Below are 22,998 nucleotides of genomic sequence, written 5' to 3'. Positions count from 1 at the left end.
CTGAAAGGGAGAGGAGACTGGGTGATGCAAGGGACAGGGGAGAGGGCGATGCTGAGCCTCTCGGGCCAAGGCTCTCGTTTGCATTATTAACTACTGAAAATGTGATTAAGTATTCTAAAATGGATTGACATGGTGTTTGGTTTTTAGATTATTTATTTGGGGACAAATCAAAAGCCAGTCATTGTGTTGCTAATATTTGCTCCTTCTTTGAAACTAGAGCAATGGAACTTCAAATGGTGCCTTTTATACACATTTGTCATTAAACTTTTTTTAAGTGATTTTTTTAAACAAGGTCATTGTAGAGATTGTTGTATTAAAATATATCTCTGTTTGAAAACTGGTAGTGGATTCACACGGACTCAAATCACTTAAAAGAACAATGCTTCCTGCTCATGTGAATAACCTCAGGGTTTTCTTTCTCTGTTTAAATGTTTGCCATGACCACTTTTCCAATGTCAGAGATCAGTGTGTCGCAAACTCAGGTGTTTTTTGCACAATTTGAATGCTGGCCTCAAATTATTTTGGTGTGTTTATTGTAATGTTTTTGCCACTGAACTCCTAAATTTGTTCTTTATTTAATGGTTACTGATACATGGGTCACATTCACATGTGGGCAGCATGTAGCCTAGAGGTTAAGAGTATTGGCCTGGCAATCAAAAGGTCTCTGATTCGAATCCCCGAGCAGACTAGGTGGAAAATATCGATGTCGATGTGCCCTTGAGCAAAGCACTTAACCCTAATTGCTCCTGTAAGTCACTCTGGATAAGAGTGTCTGCTAAATTACTAAAATGTAAATTCCATAAACATAGGTTTATGTTTTTTGAGGTGTTGGTTTCTGGAAAAAAATAGAGCTAACTTCTAACATAATTTCAGTGTGGCAAAAACAAATTATCTAAACATGCTCGCTGTACTTTAGTATACGGCTTAAAACTAAAGCAGATACAGCCATGCTCTTACCACTTGAGGGCGACAGAGTTGTAGTACTAGAGGTCTCTTTTTCAGATGAGCCCTGTATAACACAACAAAGATCAAAATACAAGAAACACATTAAAATGTCACATCCATATACACATGAATATACTTAATATACACAACAGTACACAAAAACAAAACAAAATAATCAAATAATTAAAAAAAAACTTCTTCAGTAAAATGGTGCCCTGTGCCACAAAATGCATAGATATCTACATTTAAGGTCGATACAGTTATCGTTATTTGTGGCACAGATCGTAAATATTATTTTGAGTTAATTCTTTGAGGAATTCTTTTTCTGTGAAAACTTGAGTTGGACCAGCCCCCAGGAGTATACACTGGAGTTGCTTACCAAGACAACATTGAATGTTCCTGAGTGGCCTAGTTACAGTTTTGACTTCAATCGACTTGAAATAACTTGGAAGAATTTTTAAAAGATTATTGGGTAAATATTGTACAATCCAGATATGAAAAGCTCTTAGAGATTTACACAAAAACCCTCACCGCTGTAATAGTTGCCAAAGGTGATGGTAACATGTATTCACTCAGGGGGTTGAATATTTATCTAATCAAGATATATGTGTTTTATTTTTCATTACTAAAAAAATTAAAACATAGAATACTTCTTCCACTTTGACATTACAGATTATTGTGTGTGGATTGTTGACAAAATACAAATAATAATAATGCAGTCTCCGCAAACGCTGAACATTGTCTTTAAACTTTTATCATGCTGTAGCCCTTAGTAATAATGGCGATAACTTCATGCATTGTTGATCCCCTTTTGTATCTGGTTTTCAATCAGCATCTGAGCAGAAAAATTGTCCAGCGTAACTTGAGTATGTGTAGTTATTTTTACCTGAGTCTAACCTGCTGGTAATGAACCCAATAAAAGTTTAAGGGGAAGCTGTTTCACAACAGGAGGAAGTATACTGTAGGTTTCACCAGAAACACAATGCAACCATTAAAGAATTTAAAGGACACAACGTAACAAATGATGAACGACAGCCAGGAAGGTGTGTCAACTGAACCTGCGTCAGTAACTGGAGCTGATTGTGTTTTGTTTTTTCGTCCCATGATCCCTGTTATGATTACCTGCTATTAGGTGGAACGAATCTAAGTGGACTTGATTCAAGAATGCAGACCAAAAGTCCCTTCTTTCTCCCTCCCTCTCTTTCCATGGCATGACTATGGGTTTTACTGTTGACATCAAACCCAGAAAATGTGGAACACAACCAGTAAAACCATGTTTGAGGAATGAAGCATTTAGTGCTTTTAGCTATTATTCTGCTTGATTGTTTGTGTTGTCTATGTTTGCTATAGTTCACACTGGCCAAGACCTGGGTAAAATACTATACCTTTAATAGAATGAGCTTCGCGATATGCAGGTTAATAATTAAATGTGTGCATTTCATATGAAAATCAGGTAAAGGAAGTGAACCAGACAGTCTTCTGAAAAGGAAACGCTGACTGATCGTCGCGATCAGGACGTGTGCTGACCAACTGGCAGGTGTCTTCACTGACATTTTCAACATGTCCTTGATTGAGTCTGTAATACCAACATGTTTCAAGCAGACCACCATAATCTCTGTGCCCAAGAACACGAAGGCAACCTGCCTAAATGACTACAGACCCGTAGCACTCACGTCCGTAGCCATGAAGTGCTTTGAAAGGCTGGTAATGGCTCACATCAACACCATTATCCTAGAAACCATAGACCCACTCCAATTTGCATATCGCCCAAACAGATCCACAGATGATGCTCTCTCTATTGCACTCCACACTGCCCTTTCCCACCTGGACAAAAGGAACACCTATGTGAGAATGCTATTCATTGACTACAACTCAGCGTTCAACACCATAGTGCCTCAAAGCTCATCACTAAGCTAAGGACCCGGGGACTAAACACCTCCCTCTGCAACTGGATCCTGGACTTCCTGACGGGCCGCCCCCAGGTGGTGAGGGTAGGTAGCAACACATCTGCCACGCTGATCCTCAACACTGGAGCCCCCCAGGGGTGCGTGCTCAGTCCCCTTCTGTACTCCCTGTTCAACCATGACTGCATGGCCAGGCACATCTCCAACACCATCATTACGTTTGTAGACGGCACAACAGTGGTAGGCCTGATCACCGACAAGACAGCCTATAGGGAGGAGGTCAGAGACCTGGCCGGGTGGTGCCTGAATAACAACCTATCGCTCAATGTAACAAAGACTAAGGAGCTGATAATGGATTACGGGAAAAGGAGGACTGAGCACGCCCCAATTCACATCGACTGGGCGGTAGTGGAGCAGGTTTCAAGTTCCTTGGTGTCCACATCACCAACACCATTTTTTTTACACTGCTGCTACTCGCTGTTTATTATTTATGCAGTCACTTTACCCCTACATACATGTACACATTACCTCAATTACCTCAACTAACCTGTACTCCTGCACCAATGGAGGCTGGTGACTTGAAAAATTGAGGAGGATGGGAGACCCACGATATAGGTGCTGAGCGCACAGAGATGTCAAAGTGTGTATCAAAAATCATCAAAAGAGTAATTATTTTAACCTAAAGCATTTAATAAAGATATGTATAGTACAATATTATGGGGATTGGGAATGAGAGGGCTAGCTACACAGTGTTTGGAAGGGATCACAGCAATGATTGAATGAGGGTATGAGGCATGAGTTGAGGTGTTCACAGGCTTGACTTCAATGCAGGATTTGCCTGGGAAGACAAAAAACAACAACACACTACAAAGTTAAGCAAAAGAGCAAAGAATGAGTTAGTCCAAGCAAAGAGTAAAATCATTGATGTGTAATAATGTAAGTGTATATGTGATTGACTCTACATAGAGTAATGAGAGAAAATTGACAGGGGTACTCACAGTGCTTGGAGAGGAAACATGCAACGTGCCAGTGGATGAGCGGGCACATGAGACGTGGCTTCAGTTCATGTCAGGACAGAGTTGACAATGGTAGTAGAGTGGACTGGTCATCACCTCTTAAAATCAGGGAACTGCAGGGGACTTAGCTGGAAATAAAAATATCAGATATATTCCATTACAGCTGCGCCATCATAGGTTTGAACAAGTTTCTCTGTGAAGTTAAACACAAGAGTTGGCATCTCGCCCACTTAATATATCAAAGTAGCCCAATAAACATTATTGAATAACGCCCTGATCATCAACTGAGGGCTGAGTTTGCTTTATGAATGTTTGTATCATGCAGTCCTATGCAACTGTAGGCCTTATAGAATTGTTTACTCACATCTGTCATCACTATTATGTTGATTGATTATTTCCAGTTAATATTTTTTTATTGAAAACGTATTGGCAGCCTAGCCAGCCCGATTTGGAATATAAACAAAATTTGATCACATTCACATTTTCTGGACTATAAATACAGATGTACTATAAATACATAACGTTACCAATTAGTTTACCCTGACCAAATGGACAGCGAACATAGGCTGTATGCATCTGCTCATTTTAGTAGCCTACAGTTGCTCAGACTGAAAAGTTGTCTCGTTTTCATCCCATACAGCAAGTACCCCCTGTATATAGCCTTGTTATTTTGTGTTACTTTCTTTTTTTTCTCTCTCTCTTTTTTTCTTAAAACTGCATTGTTAGTTAAGGGCTTGTAAGTAAGCGTTTCACTGTAATGTATAACACCTGTTGTATTTAGAGCATGTGACAAACAACATTTGATTTGACTTGATTATCAGACCGGTTTCTTTTTAATCGCACATTGTTTCCTTCTATGTGTGATTTCACAATAACTCATTGTTATACCGCCCAAGCCTAATGGAGAGGATGCATGTAGGTTTGTATCTATCAATATAGGGTTGGTCAGTTGAAGAATTGAATTGACATCAGTACTTAGCCCACTAGTTCTCTCAGTTTGCTTACACCACTTACACCAATAATTGGTCTTTTGACCAATTGCATCAAAATCCTTTGCCAATAATTGGTCTTTTGACCAATCAGACCAGATCTTTTGTCAACAATTGGTCTGGACCAGTGGTTCTCAAACCTTGACCTTTGCCTTAGCACTACACAGCTGATTCAAATCATCAAAGCTTGATGATGAGTTGATGATTTGAATAAGTTGTGTAGTGCTAAGGAAAAAAACATAATGTGCACCCCTTTGGGTCCATAGGACCAGGATTGAGAACCACTGGTCTCGACTAATAGTTTCCTTTTTGTAAATACACAATGTGACAGGGCAAACGAGGAACTGAATTTCTTAATTCATACGTACATACAGTATTATTCCATTGCGTGGTAACACACCTTTACCGGTAATCCACGCCCTGCCTCCTTCCACATGAACATGTAGATAAGGAGTAAAAAACATATTACAGAATTTAGAAAGTATTAATCCCGCTGAGGCAGTGTATTGACTAAAGGATAAGAATACTAAATACAGGACCAAGTAAGTCTTGTATTTGTATTTAAGAATACTCTGCATTTAGATTTAAAACATTTGGTTGATGGCTTCTTAAAATATGACATGTATTTCTCTACTATCAGAAAAGATAACAATTTAGTGTTTTTAAAGTTATGTAAAACATTTTATTTCTGACAATTGTTCTATTTTCTCCACCATTTACCATGTAGGAATGGACAGAGGACTTCTCTTTGTGGCCTCTATGGTGATGGGCTGCCTGGCACCAGGTGTTAGTGGAAACGGACATCTCTCGTTTGCCAATAATACGGAGGTAAGGTTCTCAATCTACTCTTTCCAGCAACACCTTTATGGACCAGGGGCCGGATTCACAAAACATTACTTACGAAAAAAAAATAAAAAGCTGCTGAAAACAAAAAAAAACAATAAGTTCATAAAATGGTCCGTAAATGCGATTCCTCAAAATGTTCCTGGGAATTCGTCGTTTTCTTAGAAACTTCGTAAATATATTTCTTAAGAACTTCGTAAATATCGTCTTATGTGGCATTGACATTAGTGACGTGCTTGAAACTAATAAATAAGCCTATGTGACATGAATAATAGGATTTGGCCCAATATAAGTGTTGATGTTTACATTTTATTACTTTTTTTTGCTTTATATCTCCAGAATATTTTTTTTTGCTTTATGTCTCCAGCTCGCGAACCCTTTATACACGCATACAAAAAAAACGTTATTTCTCACACATTATAGGAAGACTAGCGTTAGCTACTGTACATCAAAATAACATTTTCAGCAAACAAGAGCTTGAAGTGATGGTGGAGGAAATAGCAGCCAGGAAAAGGTTGCTGTTGGGGACACTTGATAACTGCGGGGTCAATGCAGACAAAAGAAGAGAGAGGATGGGCGAGTGGCCGAGTCGGTCAATGCTGCCGGGGTTATGGCAAAGGACAGTGACGCCTTAAAAAAGAAGTGGTCCGACATCAAGTCGACTGCTAAGAAGGGAGCTGAGAGACCATTAATGTAGACCAGCTGGGGGAGAAGGTGGTAGAGGGACTGCGCAACCGGTAAACTGGGTAGCTAGCTACCTCCCTCCCCTAGCCAAGCGTCCCGACATTTTAGCCAACAACATAGCTAACTTAGCCAAGTTCTTTGCAAATTGACGAGATAACGCTAGCTATTTAACACTTAGAATATTGTAATATATTGTTAATTACTAGTTAGCTAGATAATTCACATTTAATTTGTTTTCTTTCTGTATTTAAATACCCGGTTGCCAACTGTATCTGGTGCAAGAACATTTTAAGTATTAACGTTATCTAGTCGTCTCAAGACAAGGGTTTAGCTGTCCTAAAGTTCAGTACATTTCAAATAAGAAATCCTAAAGCATTATTTTCAAAAATCCCATTTCATAACTTTCTTCATAGGAAGAAACTTGGGAAAAACCTTAAGAACATGTCCAATAAGTTTGAGGAATAGCAACTTTGCTTAACTTTCTTCTTAAGTCTATAGTTATGGAAAAATGGTCAGTTAAGAAATTTCTTAAGAAAATTGTGAATCGGGCCCCAGATCCTAACTTAAAGTCATAGTTCACTCCCAAATCAAAGTTAGGCAGATGATTTTAGAAGTCATTGGTATGATGTCAATGAGTCAACAGCCCACAAATTTAGATATTGAAATGAACTTGTGTGTGTGCATAACTTGAACTAGATTTGCTGTGTGTGGTTTGACAGGTGCATATCACACGGACAGACTGTGGATTGACTAAGCTGTGTGTCGAGACACCAGAACAATGTGATCCTACAGGAAAAACAAGCTGCCTCTTCGCTTCCATCGCCACCACCGCCCCCTCTCCTCCTAATGGAGTAGACCTGTTAGTTGAGCTCCTTGGGGACTCCAGTGGATACATCGCTCTAGGACTGACTGCCAACGAGACAGAGGTAACACATGCACACACACATAATTATTACTTTTTGGACTTCTTCCCAAAGACAAGACATTAAGGGACCTTTTTTTGGACATTAAATTGTTGTTGTAGTAGAGGTAATGATGATTGTCTGTAACCCATGCTCTCCCTCTCTTCTATGAATAGGGAACGTCTATGGTTTTTATCTGTGCCCAGAACAGAAATGGCAGTTTCTTCTTCCGCTCTGCCCAGCGCAACAACCTCAACAACACAATTTCTCTGACACAAAGGGTGAAGATGCTTTCATCTAATCAATTGACACTATTGAGGTTGGTTATTGACTGTAGGCAAATGTAACACCTTTTCTTGTGTTTCCAGATTGTGAAAAACATCACTGGCTCAGTCAATGGGACTTCCATACAGTGTAAATTCATGGTGCCAGCGGTTAATGCAACAACCAGGACCAGTCACGTCACCACCTTCGTCACCTTCCTCGCTGTGGGAAATGTCACAAACGGTAAGTGTTGACCTGCTATTGGAACCAGGCACATACCCCCCCTCACTGTAATTATTTTATCTTCTAAACATCTGCCTTCTGCTTCATCCCTACTTATTCAGGTATGGGTATTGGTGACATCAACATACGCTTGACCAATAAACCGTTGAACCTGGCTGACCCTACCAGCAACGTTGCAACAACAACAACAGCAGGCAGCAGCGCAGTCACATCCCAAGGTAAGCAAATCAGGCTTGAGCTAGAAGTTGCCCTTCATCAACCATAGATCTGGGGGGGTCATATCTATTCTAGTGCTTCCCAGTGTTCTGTCGGGTCCATAACATCCAGTCAATCCATACTTCCCTTTCAGCTGTGATGGTCCTGCTCAGTGTGCTGATGTATCGTCTTTCCTGAAGAGAACCTGAAGGTTAGCCAGCTTCAACACCAATGGAAAGAGAACCCTTTTACCCTAAATATTTGAAGGAAAATTTACTCCGTATCTCAGATGAATTACTGTTACGTGCAATGCTACTGTTTAATGTGGGATCTTGGTAACTTAAATGTGTGCGAAAGGGAACAATTAGAATGTACGTATGCTACAGTAAAAGGAATTAATTGGTTCATAATGTACAGCTGAAGTCAGAAGTCTACATACACCTTAGACAAATACATTTAAACTCAGTTTTTCCCAATATTTAATCCTAGGTCAATTAGGATCACCACTATTTTAAGAATGTGAATAATAGTGATTTATTTCTGCTTTTTTCTTTCATCACATTCCCAGTGGGTCAGAAGTTTACATACACTCAATTAGTATTTGGTAGCATCGCCTTTTAAATTATTTAACTTGGGTCAAACGTTTCGGGTAGCCTTCCACAATAATTTGGGTGAATTTTGGCTCATTCCTCCTGACAGAGCTGGTGTTACCGAGTCAGGTTTATAGGCCTCCTTGCTCGCACTCTTTTTCAGTTCTGTCCACAAATTTTCTATAGGATCGAGGTCAGGGCTTTGTGATGGCCACTCCAATACCTTAACTTTGTTGTCCTTAAGCCATTTTGCCACAACTTTGGAAGTGTGCTTGGGGTCATGACCCATTTGCGACCAAGCTTTAACTTCCTGTCTTGAGATGTTGCTTCAATATATCCACAATCTTTCATCATGATGCCATCTATTTTGTGAAGTGCACCAGTCCCCCCCTGCAGCAAAGCACCCCCACTACATGCTGCTGCCACCCCCGTGCTTCACGTTTGGGATGGTAATCTTCGGCTTGCAAGCCTCCCCTTTCTCCTCTAAACAGTTCTAGTTTTGTTTCATCAGACCAGAGGACATTTCTCCAAAAAGTACAATCTTTGTTGCAAACCGTAGTTCAGCTTTTTTTGGAGCAGTGGTGTCTTCCTTGGCGAACGGCCTTTCAAGTTATGTCGGTATAGGACTTGTTTTACTGTGGATACTTTTGTACCCGTTTCCTCCAACAAGGTCTTTGCTGTTCTGGGATTGATTTGCACTTCTCAAAGTACGTTCATCTCTAGGAGACAGAACGCTTCTACCTGAGTGGTCTCATGTTTATACAAACGATGGTACGCAAGTACAGATTAACGTGGTAACTTCAGGTGTTTGGAAATTGCTCCTAAGGATGAATCAGACTTGTCGGTCTACAATGTTTCCCATGTCAAGCAGAGACACGCCTTGAAATACATCCACAGGTACAGCTCAAAGCCATGACAATTTCCTGGAATTTCCCAAGCTGTTTAAAGACAATTGTTATGCACAAAGATGTCCTGATTTGCCAAAACTATAGTTTATTAACAAGAGATTTGTGGAGTGGTTGAAAAAAGTTAACGACTCCATCCTAAGTGTATGTAAACTTCCGGCTAAACACAATACTGTGCCAATTTCATGTTTGTGGATCCTTTAATAAATAGTTATACCCTCCGTCCTCTGGTTAATTTCAGACATAGCTTACCAAAATTAAGAGGCATTTTGTAGCCAAAAACATGCCATCACACTATTTACTTGAATATCTTTAAGGATTGCATTCTTTCAACATGAATTGCTCGAAGCCCAGAAATAGGCAGTTTGTCTCCAATAGATGCATTGAATGTGTACTAAACATGAAGCTCATTATTGGATTTCAAGGAGAGGACCATTGTTTGAGTCTAAGTGTAACCATGATAAAGCACTTGCGGGGCCAGTCATCTGACATCCAAACAAAGTAACCTCTCCAAATAGTGGTGGTGATGTACACAATGCTTTCATCAGAAAACCTGGCTCAATTCAATAAAAAGCATTAATCAGAGTATTTAATTGCAATTTATTACAGTACAACTTAGTATAAAAATAATAACATGAATATAAGGAACATACATACTCAGTGGGCCCGTTTCTTCAAACCTTAACCCAATCTTTAAAGTTGTCATCTCTTGATTAGTAATGCCAATGTGGTGATTTGACTTGTGGCCCAGGTCAGAATAAACGGCCATTTCTGCTCTCTGCAGGTCAAAAAAAGGAACAGCAGCACAGTAAATCACGTATTACTGCTTGCTACCTACAGCTAGTTCCAATGTAATTGGCTGCAGGACAATGCTAGATGTATAACAATGATAGGAGGGGGCTGAAATGGGGACAAACTAAATTGCGTCAAGAAAAAAATATACCTGTGGGACAATGGAAGGGTGGTAGTGGGGGCAGGTAAGTGACATTTCATAGTGTGGGAATTAAAATAGGAGTCGGAGGTCCCACTGGAAGTTGTGGATGTGTTTGTCTGTACAAGTGTGCATCCGTCTGTCTATGAATCCTCATCTCCGTTGACACTGTCACCATCGTCTCCATCCACATGTTCTCCTTCCTCCTCTTCATCATCATCATCCCTGTCTTGACTCTTTACCTGAGAGACCAATGATTGATTAGGTGGTGAGTACAAACAATCCAATAAGCATAAATACACCACCATTCATCTTTTGCAGCATCATTACATTTCTCCCCCCCACCTCCTCTTCTAACAGGTCCCCCTCCTCAGAGTCGTTGAGCTCCTGGTTCTCCCTCTCCCTCTTGATGCTCTCCTCCTTGTTGCTGGAGTGCTGCAGTGAGGACACCGCTCCAGGTTCAGGCTTGGCACCTTTCCCTTCTGCCCAGAGAAAGAGGTCAAACCAGACAGATAAAAAGTCGTCAAAGAAAGTTGAAGATGAAATCCATCTGTGTATACAAGTCTGCTGAATACAGAGATACATAAACAGTACAAACTAGCTCATGAATGTGTTTGTTAAACTTTGAACACATGATTCAGGTGACCCTCCTGCACCCTACCTGACTTCTTGCCGTGGTCCTTCTCCATGCGGCCTAGGCTCTCCAGCAGGTAGTCTACTTTGTGTTTAATCAGCGTCAGCTCCTTTTTGATGGTCTGCAGGTCATCTGTTTTCACTGAGAGAGGAAGCGGGAGAAGAAAATGGTTTAAGCTTTTTTGACCACACTGCCTAATGAAGCTGTTTGACAAGTGTCATTAGCCACGTGATTCATCTTAAGCATTGACAGCATGTACTGCACCGGAGTGCTGTAACTCTGCTAGCGCTCAAGTGTATTACGAGTAGTATGTCAGTTGAGTGGTTAGAGCAGAGGGCTGGGTACTAACTTGTTCTTGATGCCCTCTGGCTGCTCTTGGAGGAGAAACTGGCCTTGGTGCGGCGGCTACCCCCTCCAGTCATGCTGACCCGCGGGCGCTTGGATGGGATCACTGCTCGGGACAGGGGTGGAGGAGGAGGGGGCACGCGGGACGGGTACGAGTACACTCTGAGAATAGAGTAATGAATGAACCAACTTTTTAATTTACTCTAATTCCGCTTGCATATTAAGTTTATTTAACTTGAGCTAAAACAGGATATGGGAACAGACAAAGCAATGGGCTCACCGGTCATAGTAATCTCTCTGGAAGTCATAGTCCAGATCAAATGTGGGACTGCTGTGGGGAGAAGAAAATTAGTGGTCAAAAAAAGATGCATGCATGCAGAGGAGGAAAGACACCGTGTTCATATTTTAATTAAGTATTTAAAAACGTGGTTCTTTACATTGAATCGGACCTGTACATGTCTCCCGCAGAGCGCTTTGTGGTCTTTGACCTGTGGGGTTTGGGTTCTCCGGCCAAGTTAATGTCTGGGGAAGAGAAGACAGAGTCAGTCTTGGAAATACAATCTTTATCCATATTCAGTAGTCACAAAGAGCCACCTTTAAAAACAGTTATCCTCCAAAGCAGGCAAGATGCTATACCCTAAAATGTCAGTTTTGTTCATTACCTAAAGAACCCTGAGGCCAATTTGAGGCATTGCTCACCAGCTCCAGAAGCTGGCTTTAGTTCTTACCCAGCACCTGTCCCACGATCATGCGTCCGTCCTCACCCCCTACGGCAGCCCGGGCGCATCTCTCGTTGACGAACTGGACGAAGGCAAAGCCCTTGTGCACAGAACAGCCCACGATCTTGCCATACTTGCTGAAGATGGCCTCCACGTCAGTCTTGGTGACCAGTAGTGTGTTGAGGTTTCCGATGAAGACCCGGGAGTTGAGCGAGCGAGGGTCTGTCTTGTTGGTCACGTTGCTGGCCATCAGGGCGCTGGTGGTGGGGGACCGACTGGTGGAGACAGATGAAATCTCAATTATCAACTGTGTCACTGCAAGAACACTACTCAACCATCTTTTTATATAAATAGAGTTGCAGGGAATGTTCCTAATAAAACACTGTTGTTGACATTATTCAGGTCCTATATCAACAGCATCACCAAGACATCGAAAATAGTTTTGAAGCATCTTATGCTCCAGCCCTGTCACCTCCACAAATGATTTGTTTTATGATTGTGTAGCATCTTAAAAAGTCTCCAGATGTCCATGTGTTGGTAGTATAGTAATTATCCTTAATATCGGTGGTACATCTTCTCTGGTGCAAATCCAGACGGTCCTACTGTAAAAAAGACCCTGAATAAGCAGCAATAATCAGACAACACCCATCACAATATATAAAAACACCATTACGTCATACTTGTGGCTGTACATCGCACTTCAATTGATATACAAACCAAAACTCACTCAATACAATTCATTTTTTACAAATAAATGGATGCACACGAGTGTCCACTGACTGTTCAGACAACAGGATATTAGAATGGTGTGGAGGGGGCAATATGCAGGTTTTGGAGCAGGGTTTGTTTTATATTGCCCGAGTTGCAAATCTGGGCAGGGGTCACAGTTAACAAGCGTTTAAGAGTAGGAAAGATGTCACGCAACAGGACCAGGCTAATATTTAGCGCTCTAAGCCTACGGGCAGGGAAAGGCACGTGTGTACAAATTAGAAATTTGGTGCTCATAATATTAGTGGCACATGTGGTAATTTTTGGAAGGCTAATACGCAAAGGAGGTTGGGCACAATTGGACATTGGGGAGTGAGAATCTCAATGGCACCGCATACAACCAGTGTGTCAAAAGTAAGCGTTAATAACAACCAATGTGGGTTAAATAACCATCACTCACTCCATAGCGTCTTTGTGCACGGCGGTCGTCTGTCAGTTCTTTGACACTGAGGGCAAGGCCAGTGTGCGCGCGCGGGCAGGTGTCTTGGGTGCTCTCAGCAAAAATTACAACTCCAGCAGCACCCTCAGAATGCAGAACTTCACCCCACGACTTATACTGAGGCGGGCGACAGAGATCACACCTCAGTGACATTGTACAGGGTTATTAGTCTTACCTGGTTGGTTTAGTACATAATTCAGTTATGTGTCAAATACAGAGGAAAAACACTGTTATTGGCATCCTATAGCGAGTTATTGCTTTTGGGTCTAGCAAAGAGACTGAGCAAGGACAAAGTACATAACTGCATCATTCATAAAGTAACTTTTAATTAGTGTAACAAAAATAACAAATGTCTGTCGTCACTCATTAATTCGACGGTTATGAACCTAAAATAACATTAATCTATTCGCTAACAATGGACAACCAGCATTTCTTGCAGAAAAAAAACAATTCCCGCAAAAATAGCGTTACTGTACCAGTCGGACTCCAAAACCAGCTAATCACAAAAATAAAATACACCACAAGCCTAAACGTATGTGCAACATGTTATGGATATCTAACAAAAAATGGTCAAAATTGAAATAAATTCAACTAGGTTAGCACGCTAGAGATAAAATCCACAAGGTTAGCTAGTTAGCTTACATGTTAGCCAACCAGCAAAGTTAACACATAGAACTGCAGCCGTGTTGTAGTTATCGTCCAAAGAAAGCAGTCTTCGCAGTTATTGTCTCAAAAAGCTCGGCTTATACAACTCAGTTTGCAAGACAACAAAAGCTGGCAAAAACTGTATAAAAAGTAATGGGATCCTGCTAGCTAGGCTGTTGTTGGGCCAACTTGCCATCTACCTAGCTTTAAGAAATGGAACCATAATGAGTTAGCTAGCCGCTCGCTCAAATAGAAAAATACATTTAAAAAAATAAATCCAAAGATACTGCAAAGTCAGAGGAAAAAAATACTCACCGGGAGCTTAAAGATTTAAATGGCTTATATTACAGCTAAATCAGTCATTAGTGCTAGTTCTACGATCGTCTTCTTGCGGCTAAAATAAGCTGTTTTCAACCCTGCACGAAATGGCGCAGCACCCAACAAAGGGGAGGTAGCCAAGACTCCTTCTACTTCGGTATAAAGGCGTTCGCACATTTTGTTAATGCATGCTGCCACCTACTGTGCGGTAGTGTGTATTGAATCACCTTACCTTTTGTGACGCAAAAGGAGGGGAGTCCTTCGTTCAACACACATTGTAACTCTTCTGCAGTAAAACTTCCAATAGCCCAAGTAATTCTCTGCAGCTGCCACCACAACATCTATTTTCTATGATTTACGTTACATTTCTGCAGTACAGATGATAACCAATGCAATGAATGCAAAAGTAAGAATCTTACTGAAGCACAAATTTGTAACATTCTGTATTGGCCTAGGCCTACAACTCACTCTTGACCCATCATCCTCTACTCTCGTCACTGCCTAAACCTCTCGCACAGGACACCCCCACAATTGACGCACAGTTTTTCCACCGATACTACACATTCCTTTGTCCCATGCCCTCCTGCACACTTCTCACATCTCGGAATCTCCCTCCTACACACTTCTGCAACATGACCATAAACTAGGCATCTGAAAATCTTAGTGGGTTCGGCACAAATGCTCTCCCTGGATAACTGACATATCCTAACATGACTTTATCAGGTAAAGACTGCTTCAAAACTCAAAAGGACAGTGTAAAATATGGGTTCTTTATGAATTCGAAGGACCAATAAAAACATTTAGGCCGGTAGCAACCACCACCAGGTGCCCGTTCAGAACACGAGAAAGCAGTTGTTCCAGTACAAAGATTTAATGAAGTTCCACATGTAACGGATGCGCGCTAAATAGCGTTTCAATCAGTGACGTCACTTGTTCTGAGCCCTTGAAGTAGTAGCTTCCCTTGCTCTGCAAAGGTCGCGGCTTTTGTGGAGTGATGGGTAACGATGCTTCGTGGGTGACTGTTGTTGATGTGTGCAGAGGGTCCCTGGTTCGCGCCCGGGTATGGGCGAGGGGACGGTCTAAAGTTATACTGTTACACACAACACCACTCTCTCTGATACTAATTGTGGTTCTGTAATGAAAAGAGGAGAACTTAGGCTATGGCACAGCATGGGAAAATATATGCCTATTTGCATGTCAACAACTAAACAGGCTATGTGGACCCAAAAACATGCTAGATGCACAAGGAACAATAGAGCAATGTAGAAATATCTACACATTTTAAAACATAAGCATGAGCGATCTACATCTGAAAATAGCCTAGCACCACAGACAAATGCTAACACATGCTAATCGCTAATACGCATGCTAAATAGTAATGCATTCTGGATGATAATGCTAACGCTAGCAGGAGTACGCAAGCTAGCAAGTGTAACACAAATAGTACATATTTACAACAGACACTATTTAGCTCCAAACAACAAGACATCAGGATTTTGGCACTTACATTTAGCTGCACGCACAATAACATCAGCAAGAAAAGCAATTTCTTCTAAGCAGGAGAAAAACAGGTTGATCATCTTAATGGAAACAATACACTGCCTGAGGCCCTGCCTGGTCGGGTATTACCCTAAGTCCTGGGAAAGAAGGCTGCTTATTGGCTAATAAAATTATAATGATTGGCGTGAACTTATTCCAATAGGAAATCCAAAAGAAAGTTGGAGTCTTGGAAAGGTGATGAGCTGGCCGTTTTAACAGACAGACAATGTCTTTTCAGTTTTACAATGCTCGCCACCAGGTCTGCATCTCACTAAATAGCGGGCAACAAGGACAAGAGGATTTTTAATTTCAGTTGCTCCACCTCAACACTTAACGCCACTCTAGTAATCACTACTTTCAAAGGCGCCCTGCTCCGGAGAGCAAGTCACAGGTCTTGTCCCAAATCGCGTGACAGAAAGCACCCATTACCTCTGGATAGAAGAAGTCCTCTTCAAGCTACCTTCACCTATTTCACAGTACTCAACTTTGTTTTTATCCAGCCTGAGACCACATATGGATCAGCCAAAACGCAGTGATCCACTTTCTCCAAAAATGTCACTCCCACTCGGCCCGAATCATCCTTTGCATGACCATCAGGGCAAGGCTCGGATTCTGAGGTCTTCGACGAACACCTGCCACCACAGGTAATTCATCCTCACTATTGTCAGGTTCACTTTCTGAGCCATCAGAGACAGCAGAATATGGTTTGTACTTGGCGCCATTCTTCCTCAACACACATCTTCCTTCTGCAGAACTCAAGTCCTTCTGTTCATCTGATTTAGAATTCCTCACAATCAAATGTCGACCGCATTATCTACCAAGGGAATTCTATTCGATTATAATCACAGCCGTATATATTCCCCCCCAAGCAGACACATCGATGGCTCTGAACGAACTTTATTTGACTCTTTGCAAACTGGAATCCACATATCCTGAGGCTGCATTCATTGTAGCTGGGGATTTTAACAAGGCTAATCTGAAAACAAGACTCCCTAAATTGTATCAGCATATCGATTGCGCAACCAGGGATGGTAAAACCGTGGATCAATGCTATTCTAACTTCCGCGACGCATATAAGGCCCTCCCCCGCCCTCCTTTCGGAAAAGCTGACCACGACTCCATTTTGTTGCTCCCTGCCTACAGACAGAAGCTAAAACAAGAAGCTCCCGCGCTGAGGTCTGTTCAACGCTGGTCCGACCAATCTGATTCCACGCTCCAAGACTGCTTCCATCACGTGGACTGGGACATGTTTCGTATTGCGTCAAACAACAACATTGACGAATACGCTGATTCGGTAAGCGAGTTCATTAGAACGTGTGTTGAAGATGTCGTTCCCATAGCAACGATTAAAACATTCCCAAACCAGAAACCATGGATTGATGGCAGCATTCGCGTGAAACTGAAAGCTCAAACCACTGCTTTTAATCAGGGCAAGGTGACCCGGAAACATGACCGAATACAAACATTGTAGCTATTCCCTCCGCAAGCCAATCAAACAAGCTAAGCATCAGTATAGAGACAAAGTAGAATCGCAATTCAACGGCTCAGACACAAGAGGTATGTGGCAGGGTCTACAGTCAATCACGGATTACAAAAAGAAAACCAGCCCAGTCACGGACCAGGATGTCTTGCTCCCAGGCAGACAATACAGTGCCACTGACACGGCCCGCAACCAAAACATGCGGACTCTCCTTCACTGCAGCCGAGGTGAGTAAAACATTTAACCGTGTTAACCCTCGCAAGGCTGCAGGCCCAGATGTCATCCCCAGCCGCGCCCTCAGAGCATGCGCAGACCAGCTGGCTGGTGTGTTTACGGACATATTCAATCAATCCTTATCCCAGTCTGCTGTTCCCACATGCTTCAAGAGGGTCACCATTGTTCCTGTTCCAAAGAAAGTTAAGGTAACTGAGCTAAACGACTACCGCCCCGTAGCACTCACTTCCATCATCATGAAGTGCTTTGAGAGACTAGTCAAGGACCATATCACCTCCACCCTACCTGACACCCTAGACCCACTCCAATTTGCTTACCGCCCAAATAGGTCCACAAACGATGCAATCTCAACCACACTGCACACTGCCCTAACCTATCTGGACAAGAGGAATACCTATGTGAGAATGCTGTTCATCGACTACAGCTCTGCATTTAACACCATAGTACCCTCCAAACTCATCATCAAGCTCGAGACCCTGGGTCTCGACCCCGCCCTGTGCAACTGGGTACTGGATTTCCTGACGGGCCGCCCCCAGGTGGGGAGGGTAGGTAACAACATCTCCACCCCGCTGATGCTCAACACTGGGGCCCCACAAGGGTGTGTTCTGAGCCCTCTCCTGTACTCCCTGTTCACCCACGACTGCGTGGCCACGCACGCCTCCAACTCAATCATCAAGTTTGCGGATGACACAACAGTGGTAGGCTTGATTACCAACAACGACGAGACGGCCTACAGGGAGGTGGTGAGGGCCCTCGGAGTGTGGTGTCAGGAAAATAACCTCACACTCAACGTCAACAAAACTAAGGAGATGATTGTGGACTTCAGGAAACAGCAGAGGGAACACTCCCCTATCCACATCGATGGGACAGTAGTGGAGAGGGTAGTAAGTTTTAAGTTCCTCTGCGTACACATCACAGACAAACTGAATTGGTCCACCCACACAGACAGCATCGTGAAGAAGGCGCAGCAGCGCCTCTTCAACCTCAGGAGGCTGAAGAAATTTGGCTTGTCACCAAAAGCACTCACAAACTTCTACAGATGCACAATCGAGAGCATCCTGTCGGGCTGTATCACCGCCTGGTACGGCAACTGCTCCGACCACAACCGTAAGGCTCTCCAGAGGGTAGGGAGGTCTGCACAAAGCATCACCGGGGGCAAACTACCTGCCCTCCAGGACACCTACACCACCCGATGTCGCAGGAAGGCCATAAAGATCATCAAGGACAACAACCACCCGAGCCACTGCCTGTTCACCCTGCTGTCATCCAGAAGGCGAGGTCAGTACAGATGCATCAAAGCTGGGACCGAGAGACTGAAAAACAGCTTCTATCTCAAGGCCATCAGACTGTTAAACAGCCATCACTAACATTGAGTGGCTGCTGCCAACACACTGACTAAAATCCAGCCACTTTAATAATGGGAATTGATGGGAATTGGTGTAAAATATATCACTAGCCACTTTAAACAATGCTACTTAATATAATGTTTACATACCCTACATTATTAATCTCATATGTATACATAAATACTGTACTCTATATCATCTACTGCATCTTTATGTAATACATGTATCACTAGCCACTTTAAACTATGCCACTTTGTTTACATACTCCTCTCATATGTATATACTGTACTCGATACCATCTACTGCATCTTGCCTATGCCACTCTGTACCATCACTCATTCATATATCTTTATGTACATATTCTTTATCCCTTTACACTTGTGTGTATAAGGTAGTAGTTTTGGAATTGTTAGTTAGATTACTTGTTGGTTATTACTGCATTGTCGGAACTAGAAGCACAAGCATTTCGCTACACTCGCATTAACATCTGCTAACCATGTGTATGTGACACATACATTTGATTTGATTTGCAGTCGAATCTTCTTCTTCCTTGCTGTCCATAACCACATCTATCCGTTCACCACACTCTTGCCGTGCCTTCATCCGCTGTATTGCTTGCAGAGCACGCAGTGATGGCTTTTTTTCCCCAAAACCCAACTTCCGTTCCCTAGACCAATTTAAAAGTCTGGCTATCTCTGGCCTCTCCATGCTTCCCGACCCTAGATCAATAACATACCTAGCAACGCACCAACTCACTCCGCCATTTTCTCATCACTACTCCCCCCGGAAGCCAAGACTTGTATTAACTCCGCCTTAAGGCATCCGCATGATTTCCAGCAGAAACGGTTCGAAAGAGTTCTTGCATATGTTATGAAATTATTTTGTGAAGAGCTTCATTTTAGAGATAGGTAAGGTTTTTTTCCGGCTGTTCGGCACACATTTTTTGGGGAGGCAAGCCGAAGTTGGTAGCTGAAGTCTACGCCCCTTCGTCGGTGATTGGTCAACAGTAGGGATTCTTCAATAAAGTTTGTTATTCAACGAGAGCCAACTCACTTTCATGCACATTTTTTAATTGAGAAATACTGCACCAAACATCTTAGATGTATTATTGAGCAACTAAGATCTCCTCTGCAAAAATGTCAAAATTAATCTTAGAATAATTCGGACTATTTTGAGGCTACGTGTCTCAAAATGGACAAACTGTGATATTGCCACTGTTTTCCACGCTAAGGTCTTTCAAGGGAAAAGGCAAGCACACTTTTTTGGTTCACCTAGCCGAAAAACCACACCGAAGGAGGAGGCTGCTAGCTAGGCTAGGGGATACCGATAAACATTGTCCTTCGACCGCCCCGCCTGCCGAGCACTTCTATCTTAGAGCCCCCCCCCCTATTGTGTGCAATTTCCGCCTGAAGACATACACAAATCTAACAGCCTGTAGCTCAGGCACAGAACCAAGGATATGCAAATTCTTGGTACCATTTGAAAGAAAACACTGAAGTTTGTGTACATTGAATGTAGGAGAATATAACACAATAGATCTGGTTTAGATAAAACAATGAAAAAAAAAACATTTTTATTTTTGTATCATCTTTAAAATGAACAAGATAAAACAAACATTCAGATAGGATGATGGGGACAATTTCAGTGAAAAATATAAGAAGGCAACAGTACTTGTGCAAAGTTTCAGAATGATAACTTCCAAAATGAGGGGGCTACATGACATTTATCATGACGTCACCCAGGTGTCCCATACAAGTAGCCCAAATGTACCCAAGTGGCCAAATTGGTGAAGGTATATAACTATATACAAAATACCAAAATGGTATTCTAACACCCCCCCCCCCAAAAAAAATAAAAAAATAATTATTGATTAAAAAAAAATCGATGTAGAAAAAAAATATCTATATATAGACATTTACAAAATAACATGGGTAAGTATTTACACACTTTCAATATTTGGAAGACCCTCAGTCCTCTATCAAATCAAATCTATTTCTATAGCCCCAGCCTAAAACCCCAAACAGCAAGCAATGCAGGTGTAGAAGCACAGTGGCTAGGAAAAACTCCCTAGAAAGGCAAAAACCTAGGAAGAAACCGAGAGGAACCAGGCTATGAGGGGTGGCCAGTCCTCTTCTGGCTGTGCCGGATGGAGATCACAGTGGTTGTAGAGGGTGCAACAGGACAGCACCTCAAGAATAAAAATGAACAGTTTAGGTTTCCATAGCCGCAGGCAGAACAATTGAAACTGGAACAGCGGCAAGGCCAGGTGGACTGGGGACAGCAAGGAGTCATCATGCCAGGTAGTCCTGACGCATGGTCCTAGGGCTCAGGTCCTCCGAGAGAGAAAAAGAGAGAATTAGAGAGAGCATACTTAAATTCACACAGGACACCAGATGAGACCCCCATTCGGAGTCAGTGTCACTGTGAAAGAAAATGTTCAGTTAGAATAGTTTCACATATGAGCCCTGTATCAACAAGTATAATAAACATATATAGAGAGAGAGTACAGGGAACATAAGGTTGAATATATTATTATGACTAAGGGATTTCCTCCTCTTCTTCCGAAGAGGAGAGGCGAAAAGGATCAGAGGACCAATATGCGGCGTGGTATTTGTCCATGGTTCTTTTTAATACGTAACGGTACACATGAACAACTGGCTACAAAAAAAAAATATCAAGAAATGTGAAAATCCCCAAACAGTCCTATCTTGTGCAGAGACAGGAACAATCACCCACAAACACACAGTGAAACCCAGGCTACCTAAGTATGATTCTCAATCAGAGACAACTAATGACACCTGCCTCTGATTGAGAACCATACTAGGCAGAAACATAGAAATACCCAAATCATAGAAAAACAAACATAGACTGCCCACCCCAACTCACGCCCTGACCATACTAAATAAAGACAAAACAAAGGAAATAAAGGTCAGAACGTGACAATGACCTGCTAGATCTACTGTCTCTTTTATATTATGACATTTCAGCTAGATCTACTGTCTCTATTATATTATGACAGACCAGCTCGATCTACTGTTTTTATTATATTACAACAGACCAGCTGTATCTACTGTCTCCATTTCACTTTGGCCATTGTTGTGGGCCTGCCCTCCCCTCAACAGCCTCAAATAGGCTATTTCATGTGGGTTGGGGTGGGGCGGCAGACACACGCATCTCACATTTCATGACGTGTTCTATATTGCTTCTAAAATAAAATAAAAATCACAAATAATATTTTATATTATTAATTTCAAAGTGAGTCATTTCTCCCAACAGATGTCAAAGAAAAGCTCTCTCACACACACACAGCAAGGATGGAGTGACAAAGTGCGGTGCTTAAAGACACGCAGAGCCTGCAATGGCATTACCATAATCTCTAGGCTGTGCCGAGTTCAACAAGATGCCCCGCTTGACCGTAGCTTGCTCGGTCTGAGCTCATAATGAAGCCTGGCCCTAAATTGCAGGTGCTTTTGGGTGACAGCGGGAGAACAGTTAGGGTTAGAAGCACAATGAGACCTCAGGAACATTCCTGAGGTCCTCCCGATCTGTGCAAGCCAAACCTTGACCATGTGGCATTAACCCTTAACAGTTAAAAGAAGTTGTTTACATCAAACAGTTTTCAATGACTTCTCTCCCAATAGGAATACATTTCCTGCACCCCTAAATTCAACCTGAAGCCTATGTGGGTTATGAATGTCTTATGAACCTGTCTTCCATGACAATCCATCAAGCCACTATGAGGTCTACCTGTGTTGATTCTAAGCTTCCTGGAGCAACCGGAAGTGGTTAAAACCACCCTAAAAGTGTTTTTCCATACCCAACCAGCAGTTTGTGATAAATAGTGCATTCAACCCTGTGTAAATCGGTTAGTTATTAACGTAAACACTTACAACTCAGGATTCTGTAAAAGCATACCCCAATCAGGATATGTGTTTACTTATAGCTTCCTGTACCAACCGGAAGTGCCTTAAAATGGTGTCATAGGGGTTGTTTTGAAGGATTAAAAAGGTCAGATCTTTTCAAAACTTCAAATGCGTGATTAGGCAACCCTCATGAACTGTAAATCAGTAATTTCTCCCAACAGATGTAAAAGAAAAGCTCTCTCTCACACACACACAGA

The 22,998-nt window shown here is 42.1% G+C and overlaps 2 protein-coding genes across 8 annotated transcripts; one reads left to right on the top strand and one right to left on the bottom strand.

Annotated features, from left to right (window-relative positions):
• The first annotated feature begins 5,283 nt into the window (after positions 1-5,283).
• On the top strand, positions 5,284-9,701 carry LOC135511590 (putative ferric-chelate reductase 1). The gene is made up of 7 exons (XM_064933083.1): positions 5,284-5,396; positions 5,582-5,682; positions 7,101-7,307; positions 7,460-7,564; positions 7,652-7,790; positions 7,892-8,008; positions 8,140-9,701. Exons 2-7 carry the CDS (start codon positions 5,584-5,586, stop codon positions 8,181-8,183), a joined length of 711 nt encoding a protein of 236 aa, XP_064789155.1. The 5' UTR covers positions 5,284-5,396; positions 5,582-5,583; the 3' UTR covers positions 8,184-9,701.
• Positions 9,702-10,060: 359 nt separating this feature from the next.
• LOC135511548 (heterogeneous nuclear ribonucleoprotein C-like) lies at positions 10,061-14,416 on the bottom strand. Of its 7 annotated transcripts, none has more exons than XR_010451264.1 (9): positions 12,582-13,244; positions 12,119-12,384; positions 11,828-11,912; positions 11,671-11,721; positions 11,395-11,552; positions 11,073-11,186; positions 10,742-10,893; positions 10,424-10,653; positions 10,061-10,258 (listed from the first exon to the last, which is right to left on the bottom strand). XR_010451264.1 is itself a non-coding variant. In XM_064933065.1 (9 exons), the coding sequence occupies exons 2-9, from the start codon at positions 13,280-13,282 to the stop codon at positions 10,555-10,557; spliced, it is 930 nt and encodes a 309-aa protein (XP_064789137.1). In that variant the 5' UTR covers positions 13,283-13,433; positions 14,277-14,415; the 3' UTR covers positions 10,061-10,554. The 7 variants fall into 7 exon arrangements, 6 of the variants coding, with proteins under 6 accessions (XP_064789137.1, XP_064789145.1, XP_064789117.1 ...); XM_064933065.1 differs by lacking the exon at positions 12,582-13,244 and adding exons at positions 13,278-13,433; positions 14,277-14,415 and having other exon boundaries at positions 10,061-10,653; XM_064933073.1 differs by lacking the exon at positions 12,582-13,244 and adding an exon at positions 14,277-14,416 and having other exon boundaries at positions 10,061-10,653.
• Between the last annotated feature and the right edge of the window lie 8,582 nt (positions 14,417-22,998).

The sequence above is a fragment of the Oncorhynchus masou genome, chromosome 3 (genome assembly GCF_036934945.1).
Source record: "Oncorhynchus masou masou isolate Uvic2021 chromosome 3, UVic_Omas_1.1, whole genome shotgun sequence".
Classification (NCBI taxonomy): domain Eukaryota; kingdom Metazoa; phylum Chordata; class Actinopteri; order Salmoniformes; family Salmonidae; genus Oncorhynchus; species Oncorhynchus masou.
The sequence above is the reverse complement of the archived record's forward strand: the minus strand, read 5'-3'. Positions and strand labels throughout refer to the sequence as shown.